Here is a 27,875-nt window from a genome sequence, read left to right on the forward strand (position 1 = left end):
TAACTCTTAGTAAACGTTTTGGATTTGTAACCTCATCTAGCCATCACTCCAGTCCCTCACAGTGCGTGTTATGGGATTTTGAGGTTTCATTGTGTAATTCAGGAACCAGAGGTACAGAGAGAGTAAGGTGACAGGAAGAAATGCTGTAAGAACATGTAATTTAATTTAAAACACTATATTTGCCATTTCTTCTTCCGAAGCACCATATGTAATATGTAGATAGTAGCTTCTTGGTATGAAAAGTCCATCAGAGGTATGTTTTCTTATAAAAGAAACCATTAGTGAACATTTACACCACTTAGAGCTTACAAGGGGTTTCACATGCATTTTAGAACACGAGCCTTGATAAGCTCTGAGATTGATATAATAATCCTCATTTTAGGGACTGAGCCTCAAGGAGACCCTGTGACTTACCCGCCATTGCTCCAGCATTCATCTCACTGTGTCACGTTGCCAGGTGTTCACCAGCTGGTGCACAGCACGAACTCTCCAAGGCAGATGGGAGGGAGGCTTGATTATCTGCGGCTGCACTTCCCCTTCCAGTCTGGGGGCTGTAAACCCTGTGCGTTTAAGTGAACAGGAAGGTCTGTTTGACTCAGAGCAGATTTGTTCACACATGGCTTGCTGCACTGCACTGTGACCTGGGCTGATCAGCCATTGTGTCTCAGTCCCGTGGTGGCATTCTCTTCATTGTCCTTGTTGCTGCTTTTCTTCACTTAGTGGCCCTATAGCTGTCAGTGCCCTTGTCAACCTTTCTAAACTTTCTTCCAAATTCCTCGCACCAGCAGTTGGCCTTGAATACCGAATCCTATCTTTAGCACCCTGCCAGAGAAAGCTGCCATATCACCGTGGAAAGTGTGGCTTCCTGAGCTGCCACCTGGCAAAGGGCTCTTGCTTGTCCAGCTCTGGACCAGCCCCAGGGTTTGTGGATTCCAGGAGAGGTGATGAAGGGCTGTGACAAATGCCTGCCCTGGCAGACAGCAAGCGCTGGCTAGCTTGAGCGTGCAGTAGAGAAGCAGCTGCCCTGAGAAGGGACTTCTGTGTCCCCAGATGATGACTGCCCCTGCACTGACCTGCCTGGTGGGTGAGGCCTTCACAAGCACCAGCACCTTTGGGGATCTTTATTTCCAATCCATTGGCAGTTGGAACTACCCAGGGCACTGAAAGAACCTAAGCCGGATCCAAAAGAATTGACCGCCAACCTCGAGAAGCACCCTAAAGAGGAGCATAGGCCTAGAGAAGGCTGCAGACCTGGACTCAAGGTTCACTCTGATGTGGGTATGTCCTTGGAAGCTACAAAAAATGTTGAGTCAGTCTGGCTTAAATGAAAGGGAAATTTATTATTTTTTGTAACCACAAGTAGAGTGAGCTCCATGCCCTGTGTGATCAGTGCTTCAGTGATGTCACCGAGGACACAGGGTTTTTCTGTCTCCCCATTCCTGTCATCTTCAATGTTGGTGTCATTTTTTAAATGTTTTTTATTGAATTTATTGGTGTGATATTGGTTAATAAAATTACATAGGTTTCACATGTACAGTTCTGTATATGTATTGTGTGTTCAACACACAATATACCCCCTCAATACAATATACATCATCTGTATATTCACCCCAAGTCAGGTCTCCTTCCATCACCATGTATACCCCCTTTTCCCTCTCCTACCTCCCCCACCCCCCTTTTCCTCTGGTAATCACCATACTGTTGTCTGTGTCTTAAGAGCTTTCTTATTTTTGTGGGGTTTTTTTTTTTTTTTTGCTTAATCCCTCCACCTTTTTGACCCAGCTGCACAATCCCCAACACTGGTGTCATTCTAACACGAGTCCTGCAAATTCCCCTTCATGGTTCCAGGCCGTCTCCTAAGGCTGCCAGGCAATCAGAGCCACACACCTCCCTGCAGGCAGACGCCTCTCCCACACAGGGACTGTAACTGCTCTGTTTCAGTCTGATCAGCCCCAGCAGGCTTCCTGCCTCCACTCCTGGACCAGGATTGCTGGCCATGGGAATGCCATGCCGATGAGCTCAGGCCTGCTTTGTCCTATACAGAAACTTCTAGCCACACGTGGCCACTGGGCACTTGAAAAATGTCTAGTCTGAATAAGAGATGTTCTAACTGTAAAATACTCACCAGATTCCAGAAACATCTCTCTTACACAGACAAGTAAACCATCTCTTTAATGTTTTCTTTATATTGATTACATGTTGGAATGATAATATTTGGGGTATATTTAGTTAAATAAAATTTATTATTAAAATTAATTTTCCCTGTTTATTTTTACTTTTTTAATGTGGCTCTCAGGAAATTTAAAATTACGCATGCAACTCACTCTTCATTTCTATTGGCCAGCACTGGCTCTGACAATTGGTGTCTACTTCTGGAAACAGAGATGGACAGATACCTGAATAAAACCATGGTTCTTCCAGAAGGAAGGTGTTTCACAGAGATCATGGGTGAGGGGCACACGGTGTGGGGACACACATCCCCTGAGGACTGTTTATGTGAGAATGTGCTGTGCGGAGTGTTGTGGGAGAAGAAATTGCTGACTGAGGAGGGGAGATAAGATATGTAGGCCAGTGAGTGGTGCTGATAATATGGCCTGAAGGATTTCAGACTTTGAAGAGAGTTTCTCTCAGGTGACAATGGAATGTCAGCTTGAACTGGACCTTGAAGGTAGATGGGGTTTCAAGAAAAGACATCAAGTGGCGAGAGCTGGCTTGCAAGGCAACCTAGGAGGAGGGAAAAGCACAGGGAAAGTGCTGAGGCTGGAAAGTGTAAGCAGGAGTTCTAGTTCAGTGGAGTGCTAGAGGGAAAGAACGCTGGGTCACACTGATAAAGGCCTTATCAGGCCACCTTGGTGAATCCTAGTAGCAGCTTTATTCTGGGATGGCTGATGGGAGCATTTGTTAAAGAGGTATAGGCAGCAGGAAGACACATTGTTAACTACTTTAGCAAATGAGTTTAGTTAAGCCAGTTCACACATCCCCTTTTGTGCTTAGAAAGTGTTAACGGTCTGCTCAGCATAATTTAGTGCTTCGGTGCGTGGACCCTGGCAGTAGACCACATGGGTTCTGATCCTGGGTTGCAACCTATTTGCGCATTCTTAGAGGTAAGATTTTGGGCAATTTTATTAACCTTCTTGCCTGAGGTTCCCTATCTATAAAATGGGAATGATAATACTGTACTTTCTACTTAGGGTTGTAACAAGGATTAAGTGAGTTAATATATGGAAAGTTCCCAGAACACACAGTGTATGCATGTAGTGTGTGCCATGCGTTCGTTTAAAACTTTCGTTTGGCTATTGCTGACTACCCATAGCTAGGCAGCTAGAATGCTATTGTTTAAAAAAACCTATATTCTTTAAAAATCTGTATATATGTAAATAATAACTGTATGTATGTAAAGATGATGCACAGAGAGACTTTCTCAAGAAGTGTCATTGTTAGGTCGGGCTGGTGCAGTGAGGCTAGCTCCATATCCCGTGCAACACGCACTGACCCCGCTTTGCTGATGTCCACAGAAATTGTTGCAGCGTTTACAAATAAACTTCCAAGTATTTACCAAAAGCAGTGCAAAATACACTAACTAGGTCAAAGTGTTCCTAATAAAATGGGATATTTTTCAAAATGTAGTGCTGTATTGGGGGTTTATTTTCTTTTTAAAATACACCCACCTGCTTCCCTCTCTCCTTCCCTCCTTCCTTTCACTGGAAGAATGTGAGTAGTAAAGGTTTTCTGAGTTCAGATAAATTGCTCAAATCTCCCAAGGTGACCCACTAGTTAGTAGGTGACCTACTAACTAATGCACTAGTTAGTAACCTGGCTTGCCCCAGACAGGTGTAATTCCTGATAGCATGCCTCTCCCTCTTAAGAGTCTTGGTTTGGGAGGTAAGGTCATTTCTTCTACAGGGAAGAGGAGAGAGACTTCCATGCACTGCATTCGTGTATTGGAGGTTGGGGGTATTAGTATATGGGGCGGGGGCAGTGTTCTGGGAGGTGGGGAGAGAGATTTAGAGAGGCAACTTTTGAGTTTAGATGGCATTCTGGGCTTTTGGACTGGCAGGAAGCTGTCCTGTGCAGGGGGCTGGATGATGTGAACTCCAGGGGTGAGGGGCACTGGCCAGAGCGGGTTGACGCCCACTTGATAACCCTTTCTTCACAGGGACCATCCTCCCAGACCTCGTTTCACTCCACTCGACTCAGAGCTGGGGCACGACCCCGCGGGGCTGCGTGGGCTGCACTCAGATGTGACCCCTGGAAATGCTCTGGCAGCTGGGGATGGCCCCGGGACCCCGGCCTGACCCCGGACACTGGTAGGGCTGAACGACACATTCACAGCTGGCCTGCCTCAATCCCACACACCGGCAAACACGCCAAGAACCAAAAATGGGGCATTAAACATTCTATTGATTTTCTGATCTTGGCTGCAGCGTCTGTATTCCTAGAGAGTAACCAATTCCCGGACAAGAATCCCCAAGCTCGACACTTTCTGTGGGAGACACAGCCTTTTCCAGAAACCACCTTTTAACCACCAGGCGGGCCTCAAGCCAACGTCTGCGCCGAGTCCCTGTTTCTGCCTAAATGGGCAGAGTCCAGTCCGAGCCGGTCTCCGACTCCAGCCTACCCTGCACCCGTGGCCAGGGAGCAGAGGTTTGCCGTGGTATCTTTTTTTTTCAGGATAGTTTGCAGGAGAATTAAGAAAACTTTCGCAGGGTCCCGTCCAGTACCCTCCCGCCCCCACCTCCCGCCACGGGCGGGGCAGGAGGAGTTGATCTGGCGGCTCCCGGCGTCCACGGTTTGCTGCCGCGGTGACCTTGGCCTCTCCGGGAGCCGGGCCTTCGCTTTTGGGTCCCACAGCACCTGTGGGGTTTACAAAAGTACTCTAATTATATTGCAATCTTAAGAGCTAGTTCTGCATTTTGGTTCAAATGTAAGAAATGAGGGTAAGAAATAGTCTTTTGGCGGCGGGGGGAGGGGTGAATCCCTGCAGCCCCGAGCTGCGGGCAGCCCCAGCCCTTCCGGGCGGTGCAGTGCGGACGCGGGGCGGGGCGGGGCGGGGCGGGGCGGGGCGGACGCGGGGCGGGGCGGGGCGGACGCGGGGCGGGGCGGGGTGGGACGGGGCAGTGGGGGCCCCGCTCGAGGCCCCGCGGGGACCTCCCATTGTTCGCGCGACCGCGCCGCCGTGGAGTCGCGCTCGGTTCTCTTTGTGTTTTCTCTGGGTGAGCGCGCAGAGATGGTTGCTCTCAAAGTCATCTCTCCTCGGAGAAAAGTCGTTTTTGATAGTTCTGATTCAGGAGTCAGCCCGACGTGAGTCAAACTCTCGTTTCCTGAGAGCTGTAAATACCCGCCCCACCCCGCCCGGCGGGAAGTGCCCGCGGCTGCGCTTCGCCACCAAGTGGCTCAAATCCGTAGGATTTCTTTGGGGTCCAGGGTAACAGGATCCTCCCGCTGCTGAATGGTTTTTAGGGCAGTGAAACTGCAGTGTATTCCACGTTCTGAAGGAAGGGGGTGGAGTGGGGTGGGGTGGTGTGTGTATGTGTGTGTGTACGCTTTCACACCAGTTCTTTTAAGAAATACTAAAGCAGTATGAAATCCTTGCAATGAAAACAGTGGACGTTACCCTGGGGTAAGGAAGCAGAGAAACACTGAAGTACTGAAGGGCACCCTCCAACCGTGTCTGTTTTTTTGGCAAGTCTATTTGGGTCACTTGGCACGGCCTGTGGGCTGACATGAATATCAACAAGGGCCACTTTGTCGGTCACAGAAGCCACTTTGTGCCCAGGCTGAGGTGTGAAGCTTACAGTGTGATGAAGCTGGAGGGCGAGGTGCTCCTGCCTAGAACTCAGAGCCAGAGACCCTGGGTCTGGGACTGACACCGAGTTGTATTTTTTTTGAAACAATGTAGTATTGTTTTCCTGATGAAGACCCCCCGATTTTTATTTTTGAAAATTTAATATAAGTAAGAAAGCACAAAGGAGAAAAAAATTTTAATTACCTATTGCCCCACTATCCAGGAATAATTCCTGTTAACATTTTGGTGTATATATTCAGTTTTTTTTCCTATGCATATTTTATTTAAACAGAAATGGAATCACTATATACTCAGGATAATTGAAAACATTTGCCCACACAAAACACCTGTATGTGAATGTTCACAGCAGCATTATTCATAACTACCAGACAGAACACAATCCAAATATGCCCATCAACTGATGAATGGGTAAACAGAAAATGCAACATTAATTTAATGGAGTATTATTTGGCAAAAAACAGGAACAAAGTATGATACATGTTACAACATGGATGAACTTTGAAAATGTTACATTAAGAGGAAGAAGCCACACATGCAGATCACATGCTGTATGATTTCATTTGCATGAAATGTCCAGAAGAGGCAAATCTATAGAGACAGAAAATAGATTAGTGGAGGCGGGCTCTGGGGGTGCAGGAGGGGGGTTGGGGAGTGACAGCTAATGAATATTGGTTTATTTTTATTTTTTATATATTTTATTGATTATGCTATACAGTTGTCCCATTTCCCCCCCTTCACTCCCCTCCACCCTGCACACCCTCTCCCACTCACCTTTAGTTCATGTCCATGTGTCATACCTATAAGTTCTTGGCTTCTACATTTCCTGTACTATTCTTGCCCTCCCCCTGTCTATTTTCTACCTACCATCTATGCTACTTATTCTCTGTACCTTTCCCCCTCTCTCCTCACACTCCCCTGTTGCTAACCCTCCATGTGATCTCCATTTCTGTGGTTCTGTTCCTGTTCTAGTTGTTTGCTTAGTTTACTTTTGTTTTAGGTGTGGTTGTTAATGATTGTGAGTTTGCTGTCATTTTACTATACATGTTTTTTTATCTTCTTTTTCCTAGATAAGTCCCTTTAACATTTCATATAACAAGGGCTTGGTGATGATGAACTCCTTTAACTTGACCTTATCTGAGAAGCACTTTATCTGCCCTTCCATGCTAAATGAAAGCTTTGCTGGGTAGAGCAATCTTGGATGTAGGTCCTTGCCTTTCATGACTTGGAATACTTCTTTCCAGTCCCTTCTTGCCTGTAAGATCTCTTTTGAGAAATCAGCTGACAGTCTGATGGGAACTCCTTTGTAGGTAACTGTCTCCTTTTCTCTTGCTGCTTTTATGACTCTCTCCTTACCTTTCATCTTGGGTAATGTAATTATGATGTGCCTTGGTGTGTTCCTCCTTGGGTCCAACTTCTTTGGGACTCTCTCAGGTTCCTGGACTTCCTGGAATTCTATTTCCTTTGCCAGATGGGGAAGTTCTCCTTTATTATTTTGTCAAGTAACTTTTCCACTTGTTGCTCTTCCTCTTCTCCTTCTGGTATCCCTATAATTTGGATGTTAGAACATTTCAAGATGTCCTGGAGGTTCCTAAGCCTCTCTTCATTTTTTTGAATTCTTATTTCTTCATTCTTTTCTGATTGGATGTTTTTGTTTTTTAAAGATTTTATTTATTTATTTTTAGAGAGGGAAGGAAGGGAGAAAAAGAGAGAGAAAGAAACATCAATGTGCGGTTGCTGGGGGTCATGGCCTGCAACCCAGGCACGTGCCCTGACTGGGAATTGAACCTGCGACACTTTGGTTCGCAGCCCACGCTCAATCCACTGAGCTATGCCAGCCAGGGCTTCATTGGATGTTTTTTTCTTCCTTCTGGTCCACTCCATTGATTTGAGTCCCAGTTTCCTTCCCATCACTATTGGTTCCCTGTACATTTTCCTTTATTTCCCCTAGCATAGCCTTCATTTGTTCATCAAATTTGTGACCAAAATCAACCAATTCTGTGAGCATCCTGATTACCAGTGTTTTGAACTGTGTATCTGATAGGTTAGCTATCTCTTTGTCCCTTAGTTGTATTTTTTCTGATGCTTCGCTCTGTTCTATCATTTGGGCCATTTTCTTTTGTCTTGATGCACGTGTTACATAGTGAGTGGTGGAGCCTTAGGTGTTCACCTGGGTGGGGCAACCCGGTTGCTGGTTTGTGATGCTGTATGTGGGTCAGGGGTATGAGAGGGAACCATGGTGCTTGCTCTGCTCTCTGCCAGACTTCAGTCACTTCCCCTGTGTCCCACAAGCAAATTGGGCCCTTCTAGTGATGATTCCCATGTGGGTGGGTTTGTGTACATCTTGGGACCCTGTGGGTCCCTCCAGTGAACTCTCCTGTGAGGCTGGGAGTTTCTCCTGCTATCTCAACCCCCACAGGTATTTTCAATCGGTGTTTTGAGGCTTTATTTCCCGGCTCTGGGGCCCTGGGTTGGGTGGTCTGTCTCACTCCCAAGTTTCACCTGGTTTATCTGTGCTTGAATGTGGGACCTCCCGGTCTACCAGTTGCCTTGTGCGCCGTGTCATGCTCCACAATCTATAGCGGTTTCTCTTTGGAGTCATGAAATGTTCTGGAATCAGATATGTGAAAGTTGAATATACTATCTGTGAATATACTGAACACTGCTGAATTGTGCACTTTAAAGAAGGTGGATTTTATAGTATGCAAATTATATCTCAATAAAGTTTTTATTAGAAAAACAAAATATAATCACTCTGTACCTAGTAATATATTATGAACGTTGTTTCTCTAATATTTCCGATAACTGCTCTACTACAACAATTTTGTTTTTAATTATCCAAGTAATGCACATTAATTGAAAAAATTAATATGAAGAAAAGTAAAAATTAGAAAATGAGGTATAGCTTCCCTTGACCAATTTCAGCACCTGCAGAGTACCTACTTAAAAATTATTTTTATCTCACAGTCTTCTGTGCATAGAACCTTATGTGCAGCCCAAGCCCACAGTCTTGTTTTGTTTTTAACCTTCCCCTTCCCCTTCTCTACTCTTTTTCTTCTCCCCTGCATTGCCACTCTCTAATGAGTTTGTTGTATGTTCTAAATTATGCAAGTATCAGGAAAATCACATTTTTACGTATGGGTTTGTAATTTTCAGAAGTGGTATTGTGCTAAGTTTTGTTTTTACTCAACACTTTTTGAGGTCTCTGCGTGTTCCTGAGTGATGTCGTCCTATAGTAAACAGCACCATGTTTACCATATATTTCCCCAGTGAGGGACACCTGGGCTGTCACCAACTCTGTCACAATAAACAGTGTGGTATGCTCCTTTGGGGACCTAAGCAAGAATTACGCTGTGACATATACTCAGGTGTGGGTCATTATACAGGGTCAAACAGTGTATTCTTACTTAATTTAAACAAATATTTTGCTTTCTGAACAGAAATATTTTGCTTTCTGAAACAGTTATGCCAGTTTATAGTCTCTCCTCTCCCCTTGTGGGCAAGAATTTTCATCTCCCCACATCCTTTGTCAACACTGGGTAGCATCAAACTTCTAAATTTTTCCCAGCCTGATGGGTCTAAAGTAATCCCTCATTATAGTTTCGGTTTGTATTTCTTTTTCTATACTTACTAGGAGTTTGATCACCTCTTCCTATGACTCACATCTGGCCTTCTGTTAAGTGAACTGTCTTTTCATTGCTCATTTTTCTTTTAGGTTTTCTGCCTTTTCCTTGTTGATCTGCAAGAGCTCTTTGAATATTCTTGATACTAATGACTGATACTAACAAGATGTTATAGTCTCTTCTGCGATCTGTCAATCATTAACTTGGGTATATTGTGCTGAACAGAAGTACTTAATTTAATGTAGTGAAATCCATCTCTAGTCCTAGGCTGTAAAGATTTTTTTTTTCTATTCACTTTCTGATTTCACTTACCACTATTAGCAGATCATTTTCTATGTATATATCAATATATACATAATTCACTTGTTTTTTTAAAAAGGATAAAACAATTTGTATATTGTTACTAGGTAACTCTTTTTTATCCTCCAGCAAAATGTATGGACATTTTCCTACATCGCTCTCTGCTCTGTTTTTTAAAAAAGATATTATGTATTTATTTTTAGAGAGAGGGGTAGAAAGGGAGAAAAAGAGGGAGAGAAACATCAATGTACAAGAGAAACACTCATCAGTAGCCTCTTGAATGCGCCCTGGCTGCTGCGGGATGACACCCAACCCACTGAGCCACATCAGTCAAGGCTCTGTTTGGTCTTTTTAATGGCTGCATAGTATTCTCTATTGTAAATGTACCAGAACTTATTTATCAATATTCTTATTGATAGAAAATTGACAATATTCCAAAAAATGTTTGGTGCTTGGTCAAGTAATTTTTAGGCTACATTATTATAGGTAGAATTGCTGGTTCAATGAATATATTTATTTTTGATATACTGCCAAATTACTTTCCAAAATATAATTTTATGCTCATTAACAGTGTTCAAACATGACTTTTTTCCTATTGTAATGAAGCTTATTCCTTTTATTCTTTAAAAAATTAAATTTATTGGGGTAACATTGGTTGATACCATTATACAATTTTCAGGGGTACGGGGTTACAATGTGACATTTATTCTATGGCATGCATCTGGTCTGGTCTAGTTTTTATTCATTACCATATTAGACCCTGTTTATCCTCTTTACCCTCCCTCCAAACATGATTGTTAACGAGACAGAATAGCATGGCACCAAAGAGATTCTATTCTAACATCAGAGAGACCTGGTTTAAATCTTGTCTCTGCTACTTAGTTGTGTGACTTTCTCAGTTTCCTCATCTATAAATGGTGATACCTACTGATAGGGCTGTGGGGAGAATGAAATAAATGTGAAATTTAGGGCCCTCATATGGCAGCTGGCACCAATTCTCTACTCTGGGAAATTTATAAACATTGTGATTTATAACATTATAATATGAGATATTACTACATTGAATTTGAAACATGTCTTCACTATTTCCTTGGCTGCTTTAGTTTTCATCCAGTTGACAGTCTCATACAGTCTTGGTTCTTCCTCTTTTCAACTTTCTCAGACTCACAGTGGAAGATCGGGGACTCAGAAGATGTAATGAGCTGGACTCCATGCCTGCCTGCACCTCAGGCCAGTCTAGACCTGGGCAGAAACTCACTATTGTTCCTCACCTTCTTAGGTTCCATTTCACTGTGTGGGTCAAAAGTAAGAGAAGAAAGAAGGACTGGGAAAACCTCCCAGAGAGAACAGAGAGGCCAGGGACACTGGCAGTGACTCCGCAGGGAACGTTCCTGCCAGCAGAGAAGATGAGCAGGAAGTGGGCAGTGAGGAAGATGTTGGGGTGGGGGTAGGCGTAGAAAGCACAGGTGAGGTTTCTAGACTTATTTTTCTCCTGCATTCTGAACTTTCAGTTCCCAGTAGGGGCTGGTGTTCTACCCCTCAGTCCTTGCTACCCACCCCATAATGTGAAATTACAAGTTTCATGGAACCAGGTATGGAATGTCAACAGGTCTTCTGGAGGGAGTTTATTTTTCAGTAAGAACAAAGAGGGAGAGGGTTGGTCTTTGGCTCTACATCACAGTGTCCTAAATCATTAAAATTTTCAAACTGTTGTATTAGTAGAAATAAAGAGTTCATTTTTTTTTCCATAGAAGCAACTAAAATGTATTGGCCTGCTCAGGTTTACAGAAAACATTTAAAATACTCGTAGTACTATAGAATAATGATTACATAATTACATATTCACTAACATCACACATGGAGCTAAGATAATATTACAACAGATTGGGCCCAGGGTTAATTTTACAACTTATATTGGGAGAAATATTAAAAATCTTCAGTGTGCCCTTATGCACAGGCTTCTTGTAGGATTTTCCTTAATTAATAAGAAACAACTTTGTCCTTTAAATAAGAATTTGATTCTGTGATAGGGGCAGATATTGTTAAGGGATTTATTTATTTTTGTCTAATGTAATAGTTTGAGCCAGTGGGCTCCCTTTGCTGAAGTTGGCATGAGGAGCCAAGGTTACTGGGTGGGTCCCTCTGAGGGCCACGGGCTCTCCATGAACAGTCAGAGAACACGTCTTTCAGGGTGTTGCAGTGGTAGGGAGGTGACATGGGACAGTGCCGCACAGATGCTGTTACTGGCCACGTGCTTCTCTGTAGCAGGTAGCAGTCAAACACCCAGTCCCAGGAGTGCCCCGGGGGATGAGCGCGCTCCCTGCCACTGGTGACGGAGCGACTGAAAGCTCTGTCCATGTCTGAAGTATTTCCCTGCTGCACTCACATAGCAAAAGGCTTTGTGATCCATCTTAATTTACATTTCCATGAGGAAGATAATTTATTCTTGAACTGAAATTAGACATTTGCCCTACATCTACTTATCTGGTGTTAAAAAAAGGCATTATATTAGATGTTGTATAGGTAATTTACATAATATATGTACTTGAATTTCCTCTAATAGCCTCCTAGTACTTCACACGTAACAGTTCTTGAGCGTAAAGAGACCAGACTATATATCCTATCCTGATTGCTTTCAATCTCAACCAAACTCGTGTGGGAAGCTGCAGTTTCAGACTGAGTGAGTGTGAAGTTGTAAAATGCTTGAAATCGGGGCTGTTGGCGGTGCTTTAAAGGAACACTGGGGCAGTGTGCACACTGGATCCTGAGAGACGGTGAGTGTTGGAAATGCCAGCATGTTTCAGTTGTTTCTGTCGAAAACAGCACTTTTCCAAAAGATTTAATAGAGTATTTAGGGTGATAGGCTTTCCCCGGTGTGTGGGAGGCAGGCCATTTAAATGCCTTTCCAGCTCACTTGTTCAATAATGGCTTCTCACTTACAAGCACAGGACAGCCAATGACGTGGAACTTCTGTTTCCTCCTCCCCGCCATCGAGATAAAGTGAAAGTAAACAGGCTTGGAAAATTACTAGTGTTCCTCGCGAGGCACATGAAGAAGCGTGGCAGAAAATCTGTTACATATCTTTTTTCCCAGTGTTGCCTGTACTGTCCGTAGCAGAGCAACCAGAAAGAGGGTTCTATAGGACCCTAAGGGGCCCAAACTTATAATTGGCTTTTCTGCTTCTGCTTGCTCTAAAAGGCATAGGCATTTGAAAAGGCTTTGTGATCCATCTTAATTTACATTTCCATGAGGAAGATAATTTATTCTTGAACTGAAATTAGACATTTATTTGCCCTACATCTACTTATCTGAGGCAGGTACATGCTTTTCCTGAGAGGAACCAGGCCACTTCCTATAGTGTTCTTCCTGCCTTCAGATTTAAATAATTTTATCAGCATTTTTCTGTTGGGGAAATTTAATTTTGAACAGTGGTGATAAGCCACCTTAGAGAGGATATTAGATTTTTTTTTTTTACTTTGTAACAGGGTTTAAATGCAAACATCTCTATATCTGGTTCTTAAAAACAAAACAAAGGCCAAGCAAACAATACAAACTGCTGATTTCAGCATTCATCTCAATTTCTTTCAGAACTCTTGTTCTCAAGGTCAGTGGCATCTCATTCCCAGGGGATGCGACTGCTCAGTGGGTAATGACGTTTTACATGGAAGGTTTCAAAGGCTGGAACCTCTGAAGAAAAAGGTTTGATAAATTTTTTTCACTGCTGTATTCCAGGGGCAAAGAACAAAGCCTGCCTGGCTCATAACGAATGCTTGACAAATATTTGTTGCATAACTGAGAAGTATTTTACCTGTATAGAACTAAGCTGTTCTCACATACTTTCAAAACCATTTACCAATAACTGCCACTTATAACATTTTGAGGTTAGCATTTTTTCACTCAAAGATTTAACTTTTTTTTGAGCAGGAAACATGTATGTGTGGATATATATATATATATTAGAAAACAAATTCAATTTCTTTGCCCATTAACCACAGGGTTATTTTCTAAATACTTATTAAATGACTGAAATATAAGACAAAGCATATGTAGTTACAAGGAAGACCATGTCGAGATAAATCAAATGGATCCTGCCTTCGAGATGTGTATGACTAATCTGACAGGGTTACAGACAAGCGTGTGCTCATATGCATTATAGAGAGGAAGCCGTGGAGAAAGGGGATCATGTAGCCTAAGTTCCAAGGTGGCCTCCAAGGAGGGAAAGGCCTGACTGTGTCAAATGCATCTCTCTATCCTTGTTGCCTGGCAGAGTAGATAGCTGTTTTAGCTATTCCTATTTGTTGAATGAATGAATAAAGAACTTCTCTGGGGCTGGGTGAAAAAGGTGACGGGATTAAAAAAAAACCTAACCAAACAAAAAAACCCAAATACAAACAAGGAAAAAAACTGCTCATAGACACAGACAACAGTATGGTGATTACCAGAGGGAAGGGAGTGGAAGGAGGTAGAAGAGGGTAAGGGGGGATAAATGATGGAAGGAGACTTGCTTTGGAGTGGTGAACACACCCCGAAATACAGACAATACAATATACAGACGATGTATTATAGACTGTACTTTTGAAAACTATGTAATTTCATTAACCAATGACACCTCAATAAATCCACTAAAAAAGAAAAAATAATTCTCTCTTCCTCATAATTGAGCCTGAGTCCTTGAGTTTAAAATAAGGAAGAAGAAATCTCTCAAAGTAAATACATAATATGGTGTTCCAGGGGATCACAGGAAGAGACCATCTAAATCAGAGAGGGTGGAAGAAATCAGGGGTCGTGAAGGAGGTGTCTTGAAGAGCAGATGAAGAGCAGCCTTCCAGGCCCGAGGTTTGGAACGGGAAGGGAAAATGGAGAGACCGGCAGGAAGAGGTAAGTAGCCAGAAGCAGCTGCAACAAAGTGTGGTGGGAGATGAGGGTGGGAAAGATTCAGCCTAGGAGTGAGGACAGCAGGCTGCTCAGGAGAGGAGTTTCTTAGGTGGGCAGAGGGAAGCCGGGGTGTGGGGATAGCCTTGATCAGGGAGATGAGGAGTATTGGGGCCATTAACCTACCGTGGTAGGAAGTTGGACAGAAGAGGATCTGAATAAAAAGGTAGTGAGACCACTTGTCTATTCTAGATGGACACAAAAGCCACAAAAATCTTATTTAGGAGATGGCAGAGGGGTTAAAAAAAATTCCAGAGACTTGAAAAACTGGAATGGAGAAGACAGGTGGTTAATTAGATCCAGGGTTGGGGGATGGCAAACTAGGGAGGAAAAAGAATAAGGCTTCAGGTCCAAGCCTAAATAACTGGGGAAATGAAACATTTAACAGGAATAAGGAGAGTGGCAGAACAGCCACTTTTATTGGGGATGGGGGTGAGGGAGTGAAATTGGATTTAAACAAGTCTTAGGTACAAAGATAGCCAGTTGGGGATGTCCACAGGCAATTGAAAACCTCGTGGTGATTGTATAATAGCTTGAGCTATGGGCTTTTTAAAATGATTTATTTGAATAGGTTATATTACTGCCACATTTGGGCAAATGAAAATTAATTCTCCTTCCTGCTGCTGGTTGCCTCTTTTCTCTCTCCAGAGGTAGCCACTGATTCATTTCTTATGATTCTCAAGATATTCTGTATGTACGTATGTATGTATACATATATACATGTTTTTATGTCCACAGGAGAGTTTTGTATTTTTAATTTTTAAAGGCTAGGGAAGACTTATATGTATTTGAGACAGAAGAAAAAGAACAAGGAAAGGTAGAGATTAGAAAAACAATTAAAAAGGAATTACTCCCCCGGCTGGTGTGGCTCAGTGGGTTTGAGCACCAACCTGCAACTGAAAGGTTGCCAGCTCAATTCCCGGTCAGGGCACATGCCTGGATTGCAGGCCAGGTCCCCAGGTCACGCTGTGTCCAGCATGCAAGAGATGTTTTTCTTACACATTGATGCTTTTCTCCCTTTCTTCCCCTCTCCCTAAAAATAACTAAAATCTTAAAGAAAATAAAAAGGAATTACTGAAGCAAGGTCTTAGAGAAGGTAACAGAGGACAGAATCAGTGGTGGGCTAAGAAGGGCAGGTCGATGGCGATAGAGATTTCTGATGCTGCATCACTTAGATGGCCTGTTTCCTCGGCCTGGTGGCAGAGATGCATGAAGAGGTAGGTTGGTGGCTGCAGGAGGATGGCAGAAAAGATGTAAGATGGCTGCTGTGGACATGAGAAAATGTCATAGAATTGTCAGATCCAAAAATCAATTCAAAAAGGTTTATTTTGATGATTTATAAAAGAAATATCACCATTGCAACTTAAAGCCATTTACAAATTTAAAAAATTTACAGAAGTTATTCACATATTACATTAAACAGTTTTATTAAAATATTACAGGTAGTGTTGAACAAATGCAACATAAACCAAATTCTAAAACACATAAAAGCTCTCAAAGCATGTTCAAAAGCTATTGAAAGATGGTCTAGGAAAATGTGGAAAAATTTGATTTCAGGAATCAGCAGAAAGATGATTCTCACCTTTACATTACAATTGGTCTCAGGAGATGTGGCCTTTAAAAGTCACTTAAACCTTAAACTGCAACCAGAACCTTGCCTTTGGACAAACAGAAGGAACTAAAGAAATTTATTTAAAAAAATTCTAGTGTAGCTCATAGAACATAGGATTTGGAATTTATACTCTGATCGACTTGAAGGTAATTTTAAGCAAGGATAATGTTATTTGTGGTTAATTCGGCATCATACTTTATTTTTGTAGGTTACATGCCAATCAGTATTCTGGGGAGGGGAAAGTTTGAGGATTCATCAGAACTGCGGCTATGAATCTCAATGCTCCTGCCTGCTCAGGGCTTTGTCTACACATTAACAGCCCCCAGGGGAAGAACACCATCCAAAGACCTGGCACTGACCCTGGTCTTGGCTGCTGCCTCTGATGAATGCAGGGCACTGTCCCTGAAGCCAGGAAGGGAATGCCTGGCAGCTGACTGGGCATGCTTCCCTCTGCCCAGCTGCCAGGCCACATTATAGAAAGGCTGGCAGCTCCATGGAGATGCTAAAGTTTGAGACGTCAGGGTCAGAGATTGCTGATGACAAGTGATTTTTATGAGGAAAGTGGATAAAAATAGGTGTTTACCAAGACCTGAGATTTATTGTCCTTAATTAAGCACAGGTATAGAGGAGTGCACTTCAGCTCATTCCTAAGTGCGGCCCTTAAAAATAACTAGGACTCCCCTACTTCGTAGTGCCTGATTTGCAGCTGGGTATGTGACCCTAGAATAGAAGTTCCAGCATACATGTTATTAGTGATTAAAAATAGATGATTTTACTAATCTGGCCACTAGTGACATGTCATGATTATAAGCCTTAAAAATTTAATGCATATACAATTTTTTCTTGCACATAGAATGCTTAAAACATTAAAATATCAAAGGCACTTTTAGGTTACATGATAAACAAAGATACATGGATAGAGACAGGATTATTTATTGGTTCCTTCAGCTTCTGTGTCCATGGCGGTCATCGAGGGCCCAGTTCTGCACTTCACCTTTAGCGAAGAGTGTGAAGAAAATGGCACCAAATACATTAATGGCAGCAGCGATCCAGAAAACAGTTTGCCATTCTCTAATAGTGTTCTGTAGAGGAAGAAAAAAATGCACGTGAAAATTTCTTGTCTGTAGCCAACTTTATAAAACAAGGTGGAGTCACAAGACTGTTATAATAGCAACATTACTCATAAAAGACACAACCCCAGTGTCCATCACAGTGAGACTGTGATGTATTTGTTCAGTGAAATACTATACAGCCATGAGAATGAGTGTACTACAGCAAAGTTGATACATTTTGCAAATAAAATGGTAAGCAAAAGGAGCCAGACACAAAAGAGTACATATCGAACACCTATATAAAGCTCAAAATCAGAGAAAACTGATCTATGATGCTTTGTAAGAGAGTTACACATTCTATTTGGGTGCTGGTTTACATGGATGTACCAACTTTGCAAAAATTTGTTCAGCAGTATACTTAGGATTTGTGTATTTTAAAAATACATGTTATACTTCAATAAAAAGTTTACTAAGACTAAAATGTGTGGCATATCCTTGAGTCACATGTTCTAGGCAAGTATTATGCCTGCATATCTCCTCCCAAGTTCTTAGGGGGAAGGTCAGGTGCAGACCAAGTAAGGATGAGCTGAGACCGACTTCAAGTTTGGGGCCTGGCCTGAAAGGTTCCACATGGCTCTCGCATGGCACATCACATGAGACATGCACTGGATTTGTCAATAAGAGATCAACAAAATGTAGTTGTTCAGTGTATAATTCACTGGTATAAAAGCATCAGACAGCTATCTAAATTTCTGGGTCATGTGACTAACTTTAACAATCATTTTTTGGATTTTCACAATTTCAGTCTTATCAGAGTGCTGTATTTGCATCATTAAACAGACAGACAGACAAACAAACAAACAAAGAGAAAAACCTAGCAGAACTGGCAATGAGAAAGGAAAAGAAAAGGCAGTAGGAAGCTAATATGAGGTTATTTACTTAGGAAAAAAGGAAAAACATGAAGAAAGGAGCACTGTGCACACTTTTTTCTGCAGCATGTCATGCTGTACTTTATTTGATTTCATACAATCTCTAAATGATGATTTTCTCAAGTACAGAAACTTGTTTGTCATTTTTTGCCTTTGAATCCTCAGTATCTGGTATATAAATAAACACCCAAGAAATGCCTTTTGAATACATGGTTGACTGTTTCAGGGAGCATTAATTCATAAGGCAGGCCATCCCATATAGTAACAGCTTTAAACAAAAGACTTTCTATTGTCCCCTCATAACTTCTCTTCACTTGTCTTTGTGAAACTGCTGAAAACAAGTCACCATCTCTCATCCGGTAGTCCTTCAAATATGTGAAGACACTTACCATGTCTTCTCAAGTCTTCCGCTCCTCTAAACATTCTCCATTATTTCAATTGCTCCTTATTCACTCTCACATGATTTTCTGACACCTTACCTTCATGTATCTAATTCCTGAATAGTTATACATTACCATTTTTTATTCATTCAAATAAAAGACACAGTCACTTATCTGGTATAATATCACAACTTACAAGTACTCATGTAGCTTCAGCTACGAGATCTTTGTTTAACTTAGTTCTATTGTTCTGTCTAAAATCCAAAGAGTGTTCTTTGAAAATATACATTCCTACCCATTAAGATATTTACTTTTTGTTACTATAAGGAATTGCATAAGAATAAACATTAAGAATTTTACCCTTAATTAAAATATGCTTAACTTTGACACAGATGTTTAGCTTCCAGGGCACTGTTCAGATCTTTTCAGTTCATAAGTTAATTATCTACTTACCTCAGGGGTCAGACTTTTAGCAATGACAGGCCCAACCATTCCCGGAATAGTGGCAAATGTATTTGTGATCCCCAGGAGGATACCAGCATACCTGCAGAAACATTTGCATAGAGGTTTATATTGTGCTACACATTTAAGTAGCTTTTTCAAGCTACTTAACTAGATAGCTAGTTATACCACTTCCAGGTTGTATCCTTTTCTTTTTTTTTAATTTTTAATTTATTTTTAGAGAGAGGGGAAGGGAGGGAGAGAAACATTGATGTGAGAGAGAAACATCGATTATTGTCTCTTAGACATGACCAACCAGGGACTGAACCCTCAGCCCAGGCATGTGTCCTGGCCAGGGACTGAACCTTTTGCTTTGTATGACGACACCCAACCATGCCATACTGGTCAGGGCCCTGGGTTGTGTTCTTATGAAATTTTATGTCTAAATGAAATGCCTTATTGGAACATGACACTACTGAAATGTTTAGCTGGTGAAAACATTGCATTTCAATAGTTAATTAGCATTCTAAGTGATATAAACATGGTCATTGAAATAATCCCTTTTATAGTGCTGTAGAAAAGTGCTGAGATATGATTTCCATACGTGAGCATATCTAGATAGGAACCTTGATATGTCTTAACATCTTTTTAAGTTAAAAAAACTGTTCAGCACTGGCCAGTGCAGCTCAGTTGGTTGGAGCGTTATCCCATAAACCAAAGGGTTGCAGGTTTGGTTCTAGTCAAGGCACATGCCTGGATTGTGGGTTTGGTTCCTGGTTGGGGCACGTGGGAAAGGCAACCAGTCGATGTTTTTCTCTCACATCAATGTTTCTCTCCCTCTCTTGCTTTCTCCTTCCCTCCCCTCCTCTCCTCTCTAAAATCTATAAACATGTCCTCAGGTGAGGATAAAAAAAAGGATTTATTTCCTGATTACCAAATTTATTTCATTGTTGAAAAGTTAAGAAAACATTAAGAAGAAAATAAAATGATCTATAATGCTTCCATAGATAGATAATCAGCATTAACATTTTGGTAAATATCCTAATTACTTTTTTATGTATATATTTCTAATATATTATAGAAGTGGGATCATATTGAACATCAATTTTACAACTTACTTGCTCCACTTATTACATATCTGCTTGTAGTTAACTCCTTGAACAATGTTCCAGAACTAGGCAAGTTTGGTCTACAGTGTGTGTGTGGGCGTGTGTGTGTATGACAAAAAGAATGCATTTTTTAAAAAAGATTTTTACTTAATTTATTTTAGAGAGAGGGGAAAGGAGGAGACAGAGAGGGAGAGAAACATCAATGTGTGGTTGCCTCTTGCACACCCCCTACTGGGGACCTGGCCCACAATCCAGGTATGTTCCCTGACTGGGAATTGAACCAGCGACCCTTTGGTTTGCAGGCTGGACTCAATCTACTGAGCCACACAAGCCAGAGCAGAATGCATTTTTAACAAGCTCAGAAAAAGTTCTGATTCACTTTAAGGGTAAATCTTAGAGGAGTGGGATATTTTTATCTATGTTTGCATGCAAATCTTTAAAGAAAGGATTCCTGCTTGTATTTGGGAAATGCTAATAATCTGTTGATTTCTCCAGTACATAAGGAAGGTATATAGACTAAACAAGACTTACATAATCAAGATCTTAGGTACCATACTAAAAAGAATAAAAGGCTTATCATTTTCTGTAAAGTCATATTGGAGTGATAATCAGGAGACCTAAAGATTCCTACTTAGTTCTACCATAAACCATCTGTATAACCTTTGGCAAGCTAGTGATAGATTATTTCCCTTATCATTGATGCGTTCATAGGTGTATACTTGTAACATATCTGATAGTCTCAGCTGAGCTCCCCCACATCCCACCAAGTATATGAAAAAAAAATTTTAAGTGATACACATGGAAATGTGTAAAAACCAGCTTGATGAATTTTCACATAGTGAACACAATCATGTCAGTAGAACCTGATCAAGAAACAGAACCTACTCGTATAACCATTTTTAAATATATTTTATTGATTGTGCTTTTAAAGTTGTCCCATTACCCTCCCTTCATTCCCCTCCACCTTGCACACCCTCTCCTACCCACATTCCCTTTAGTTCATGTCCATGTGTCATAAGTTCTTTAGCTTCTACATTTCCCATACTATTCTTGCCCTCCCCCTGTCTATTTTCTACCTACAATCTATACTACTTATTCTCTGTACCTTTTCCCCCTCTCCTCCTCCCACTCCCCTGTTGCTAACCCTCCATGTGATCTCCATTTCTGTGGTTCTGTTCCTGTTCTAGTTGTTTGCTTAGTTTACTTTTGTTTTAGGTGTGGTTGTTAATGATTGTGAGTTTGCTGTCATTTTACTATACATGTTTTTTTATCTTCTTTTTCCTAGATAAGTCCCTTTAACATTTCATATAACAAGGGCTTGGTGATGATGAACTCCTTTAACTTGACCTTATCTGAGAAAGCACTTTATCTGCCCTTCCATGCTAAATGAAAGCTTTGCTGGGTAGAGCAATCTTGGATGTAGGTCCTTGCCTTTCATGACTTGGAATACTTCTTTCCAGTCCCTTCTTGCCTGTAAGATCTCTTTTGAGAAATCAGCTGACAGTCTGATGGGAACTCCTTTGTAGGTAACTGTCTCCTTTTCTCTTGCTGCTTTTATGACTCTCTCCTTACCTTTCATCTTGGGTAATGTAATTATGATGTGCCTTGGTGTGTTCCTCCTTGGGTCCAACTTCTTTGGGACTCTCTCAGGTTCCTGGACTTCCTGGAATTCTATTTCCTTTGCCAGAATGGGGAAGTTCTCCTTTATTATTTTGTCAAGTAACTTTTCCACTTGTTGCTCTTCCTCTTCTCCTTCTGGTACCCTTATAGTTCGGATGTTAGAATGTTTCAAGATGTCCTGGAGGTTCCTAAGCCTCTCTTCATTTTTTTGAATTCTTATTCTCCATTCTTTTCTGATTGGATGTTTTTTTCTTCCTTCTGGTCCACTCCATTGATGTGAGACCCAGCTTTCATTCCATCACTATTGGTTCTCTGTGCACTTTTCTTCACTTCCCTTAGCATAGCCTTTATTTTTTTCATCTAATTTGTGACCAAAATCAACCAATTCTGTGAGCATCCTGATCACCAGTGCTTTGAACTGTGCATCTGATAGGTTGGCTATCTCTTGGTCACTTAAAAGTACTAATTGTGGGGCCTGATCAATTCTGTTTGAGCCATCTTCCCCTCTCCCACTTTGGTCTGGTTGGGCCAGTTACATTGACGGGCGGAGCCTTAGGTGTTCACCAGGGCGGGGCACCCCAGTCGCTGGGTTGAGACATTGTATGTGGGGGTGGGGTCCGAAATGGAACAATGGCGGTTGCTCTGCTTTCCATCGGACCTTAGTCCTTTCCGCTGCTTCCCCCAAGCAAACTGCCCCTCTGGTGCCAATTTCCATGTGTGTGGGCTTGTGCACCCCATGGGACTTTCCAAGGACCTGTCCTGTAAGGCTGGGAGTCTCTCTCTGCACCTCAACCTCCACAGGTGTTTTCAATCAGTGACCCAAGGCTCTATTTCCCAGCGCTGTGATCCTGGGTTGCGCGCAGTGCCTCACTTCACAATCACCACCTGCTGGGTCTGCTGATTGCCACCCTTCAGCTGGGGTGTGCCAGCTGCTGCTTGCACGCTCAGGGTCCACCCACTGTAGTCTAGAGTGCCCCGGATGCCTTACGTGCCCAGTCCCAACGCTCTCTGCTCTCCACACCTCAACCCTCGCCCAGCTGCCCAACTCCGCCCCTCCTACTGGTCTGGATGAACGTGTCTATTTTAACTTCTTGGTTGTCTGGCTTCCATACAGTTCAATTTTCTATCAGTTCTGGTTGTTATTCTATTTCTAAATTATTGTTGTCCCTATCTCGGTTGTGTGAGGAGGCACAGCGTGTCTACCTATGCCTCCATCTTGGCTGGAAGTTCGGTATAACCATTTTAAAGGACATTTTTCACACATGGTCTCTCAGACTGTATAAATTTTTAATTTAAATAATCATAATTTTGTTGGATAACCTCTTTCCTATTCAAAAACCTACAAGGATGGGTTAATGCTTCCTATGAACTTCTGCCTAATTTACAGTGGCTGGATCCTGGTTCATCTACCCAGCCTTGCTTCCTAGTACTGCACAGTATACAACTTCAGATCCTGACAGCTCTCATTCCAGCTGTTCACATCTGTCATGCTCACTCCTTGCACTTATCTTTATTTCTACTACATTCACTATCTGAAACCACACTCTGTCCATCCACACTTCCTTGGGCCCCGTTCCATGAAGCTTTCTCTGTCTAGTTCAGCTCATCTTGAATTCTGTCTCTTAGAATCTTTATTGTGCCTATAGCTAGTACTATGGGTTTTAAGAGATGTAACTGTTCTGTAATTCATGTTTGTTAATTCTGCCTCCATAGTCTCACTGCAAACTCATGTTTTACTCCCCTTTATTATTTCCAGTGGCCAGGACAACATGTGTGCTCAGTCAGTACATGCTGTCCGGAGAAAGTGCCCATGACCCACAGTCACTCAAGATCTCATGCATGGATCCGGGGGCTCTGGCTGCACTGACTGCTGGGGTTTTGTCCCATGGAGACTCGTACCCCTCTTGGGTATTGGCTCCAAAGAGTGCCAATTCCTGGTTAGAAATTTCATGTAAACAGAATCATACAGTATGCAACCTTTTGAATTACATACTAGGGTTGGTTGCTAAGCCTCATCCCAAATTATTGTGTGGGTCAACAGTTTGTTTCTTTTTTATTGTTCTCTATCTTAACTGCAAAACTGGGATTTTCCTGTAGATAGTTCTATATTCTGGATTTTGTAGATTGCTTCCCCGAGGTATCATTTAACTTAATGTTATGTCCACTGTATCTCCTGTAAACTGGTAGGATCTAGGCTCTAGAGTGTTCATTAGATTTAGGTTTGATATCATTAGCAAGAAAAATTAAAGGTGATGGTGTAGTTAAAAATTAATTAACCAAGTAAATGGCATTTATTATTTTTCATAGAAATCACCTACATATAGGAAAAGTCCAATTAGAGCTTCTAATTTTTGAGATAAATAGGATTATTATATGTTGAAGTCCTAATCCCTAATGAGATTGTATTTGGAGACAGGGCTTTAGGAGGTAATTAAGGTTAAATGAGATAAGGGTGGGGTCCTAACACACTAGGATTGGTGGCCTTATAAGAAGAGGAAGAGAGAGAGATCACTCGCTGGAACTCTGTGAGGAAGTACTGAGGAAAGGCCACGTGCAGGCACATGGAGAAGGTGACTGCCTGCCAGGCAGGGAGAGTCCTCACCAGAAACGGATCACGCTGGCCCTGTGACTGCAGATGTGCAGCCTCCAGAACTCTGAGAAAATAAATTTCTGTTTTTTAAACTACCCAGTCAATTTGGTACGGCAGCCCAAGTTGACTAATACAGTGCCTGAGTAAAAACACCTGCTGAATATAATTCATTTATCTATAAACATCATGAAGTTTTATGTTCAAAACTCCTGCACAGAGGATACCATGACAAAACCATGTGGCACAGATCTTTTTTGGCTTATGCCCTTTAGGGAGCGTATCTTAAATTAACCGAGCTTGGCAGAACCTGCTTTTTTTTTTTTAAACTATTAACACCTTGGCAGTAGGAGGAAGTGACTGCAATGCTGCCAGGCCTTTTCAGTGACAGATATTAAGTGCTGATGAATGTTGTGAAATTCTAAATGTCAGCACCAAGAAGCTCATTCAAGTATTTATATTACACTAGGCCAGGAAGGGCCATGAAAGATGGATGACTGCTTGGAAAAAACATGTGGCACAGACTCAGTGTGGATTCTTTGCTATCGGACTACTGGAATTCTGTGGGATTAACAGTTAAAAATCTACCCAATTCCCTTAAACCGAGGCAACAAAATGATCTACAGAAAACCCCTATTTCAGTATGCAGAAGAAAAGGCTTATAAATGCCATCTATACATTTATATATTAATAGGAACACTGTATTTATTGAAAAACCTTATGTCAGGCATGGTTCTAAGTATTTCACATACACACATGTATATATACATACACACACATACACAAGTATAGATATAATCCCATTTTAATAGTAAACTCAACCCCATGAGGAGGGATTATTATTTTCATTCTACAAATGAAGAAAGACTATAACGTTATCCAATATGTCTGATTCTAAATCAGCTCTTAATATTTTAATGTTATAATACTGTCTTGTTAAAAACATAGTCATTGCTGAATTCAGTCTGTAGGAAAAATCAATTTTGTGATGCTTAATTTTTTACCACAAGCCTCACTGCTGAATGCTTAAAGGTCTGTGGTTCTCAAGTGTTGTTCTAACCAGCACTGTTATCAACAGCATGGGCATCAGTTGTCACCAAAGACAACAAGCAACTATGCAACATGGTCATAGACATGTAAACCCCCAGTTAACCAAGACACAGGGGACTAGAAACAACTAGTATGCTCTGGACAAAGAAATTCTAGTAGGAAAATAAAAACTGAAAGCTCATCTTAAGGGTTGAATCAAAATATAAGGGAAATAATTTTGACTTAAATGAGATTAATTTACAATTATATAGCTGTATAATTTTAAAAGCTATATATGTCATTTACACATAGATCATACATATGTTAATCACAGCCATAAATCTGGTGCCTTGATCAGCTTAGAGCACGTACAGCATTCTTCATTACTGGAGGCATACAGGCACTTAACCATTTTTCTAACTTCTATAACTTCGCTGGCATCATTTGTCACTAAATGATTTAGCTTCATACCATATCTAGATAAATGTCTTCGTTGACTCATAAAATGTTAGGGCTGGACCAGGGTCTTAAGGATGTAAAGTTCAACCACTTAGCTGATGCTTGAAGCCCACTTTCAGGATCCCACCTGCAAGTTGCTCAGTGCGTGCTTCAGGACATGACCTGATCACCCTCCAAGCCAGCATACGCGCATACAAATGCAAGCAGGGACCCCGTTACTCTCATATCTGTGTCTCCAGCATTGGGTACAGTGGCTGGCACAGTTTTTTTGAATGACTGGATCCATTAATCAGCTTGCTATGACACTGAAATTTCATAATTGGAAATCTACCTTCTTGTACATCTAGTTCATTTTTTCCATTCTGTCCAAAAGGACACATTGGGACACCTTTTTGAAATCCTGATATACCAAATATACTGTTTCCTCTATGTATAAAGCTGAAAATGACATTGAGGTATTAGACTACTTGCTGTTTTGGCTCAGTAATCCAATGGTGGTTCCTTAATGATCAATATTTTCTTTTCTAAGAGCTCAGCAATCATCCATGTAATATTTTACTTGGATTGATTTGTGATCTTGGTCATGGCACCTGACTCAAAATTTGCCAGAAAATAATAATTGTGTATTGAATTATTTGCAAATACATTTATTACATTATGAGCTATGTGTGAGTGTCTATGTGTTCTACTTAATCCTCACAACAATCTTAGAAGATAGGCACCACACACATTTGCTTGTTTTCTTTTCCAGCATCCACTTTGATCTTCTTAAACAAGAGCTCCAATTTCTATTTGATAATCCAATTTTCCTTCACTGCCAGTTTAAGAGAGCAGTGTTGGCCCCTTGATAGATTCCAGAACTTCTGACAGACTTCAGGCACCTGATAAATCCTGAACTACATTTCCATCCTATAAAATGGGGTGAATGGCTTACTACCTTCCTTCTGGCTAGGTGGTTGCTGAGGCAAATTTACAATATGTTCCTTATCACTTTTCCTCTCATATTTGTTTACTTAGTTTTCTAATAAACTCACATTAACTGAGGCAACCAGAGTATGTGTGTTCTCTGTAATGAATTCTTTTTTCTGAATTCTCATAATAACTTCTAGTTCCTTGAGAATGATCCATTTTTAATCTTCCAAAAAGTAACTGAGAGGCAACTTAATGTAGTAGAAAGATCCCTGGACCATGAAGGTAGAAGGCCTGATTCAACCTTCAGGTCCACCATTTACTAGCTGTGACTTTAGAAGTCAATGACTCTCTGTGCCTGAGTCAATAGCATAAAGAAATATTTTTAAGTCTTTTAATTACTTGCTATTTCCTTGAATCCCTTTTTTTGGGGTGGGTAGTCAGGGTTAGGTTCTAATTTGTGAATCTCAAATACATGCCTCAAGTCACTGCACAGAATTAAGGCAAGCTGGCTCCTTCCTATCCTCTCTCAAACAGAAATGGCTTCTTCTGCCTTTAATCTTTCAACTCCAAGGGATTCTTTATTGTTTCATTTATGTTTATTTCAGAACTTTCAAATTATCACTAAACTTATAAAAGATTTTTAAAGTTAATTTGCTTTTCTTTTTCTTTTCTCTCACTTTTATGTTAAGCTCTTTCAGTTTTTAACCCACCAATATGTACACTAAATAAATATTTTCTAGCTTGTATGGTTTACAAAATTCTTTTCTTTTTGACAAAAGTCTCTGGTGTATTGTAAATATTTCCAACATTAAACATTTAGTCCTGTGATTAAAACCAGAGAGTCACTCATCAACAAATACTAACCGAGCATTCTCTTTGTGACAGGCACTGTAAAATAAAACTTTCAAGCACGATCAATCTTGAGATGTGAAAAAATGATTACATTGGTAGACTGAATAAAAGATAGCTTCAAAAAGTTTTTTTATTACAACAGACTTTCTACATATGGTGCAATATTTTTATTAATATTCTGATTATCAGACCCTTATGGATTTAAAAATGTAATTCAGCCACTACATTCATATTA

The 27,875-nt window shown here is 41.2% G+C and overlaps 1 protein-coding gene across 4 annotated transcripts in view; it reads right to left on the reverse strand.

Annotated features, from left to right (window-relative positions):
* Positions 1–15,966: 15,966 nt before the first annotated feature.
* The window catches only part of SLC17A5 (solute carrier family 17 member 5), a 64,844-nt gene continuing 52,935 nt past the window's right edge, over positions 15,967–27,875 (reverse strand). For all 4 annotated transcript variants that reach the window (XM_045843837.1, XM_045843840.1, XM_045843836.1 and 1 more), the window contains 2 exons: positions 19,085–19,175; positions 15,967–17,352 (listed from right to left, as the gene is read on the reverse strand). In XM_045843837.1, coding sequence (XP_045699793.1) covers positions 17,215–17,352; positions 19,085–19,175 — 229 coding nt within the window. In that variant the 3' untranslated portion in view covers positions 15,967–17,214. The remainder of the gene's footprint in view (positions 17,353–19,084; positions 19,176–27,875) is intronic.

Source organism: Phyllostomus hastatus, unplaced genomic scaffold (assembly GCF_019186645.2).
Source record: "Phyllostomus hastatus isolate PE091 unplaced genomic scaffold, TTU_PhHast_1.1 phas_contig_40, whole genome shotgun sequence".
Taxonomy (NCBI): Eukaryota; Metazoa; Chordata; class Mammalia; order Chiroptera; family Phyllostomidae; genus Phyllostomus; species Phyllostomus hastatus.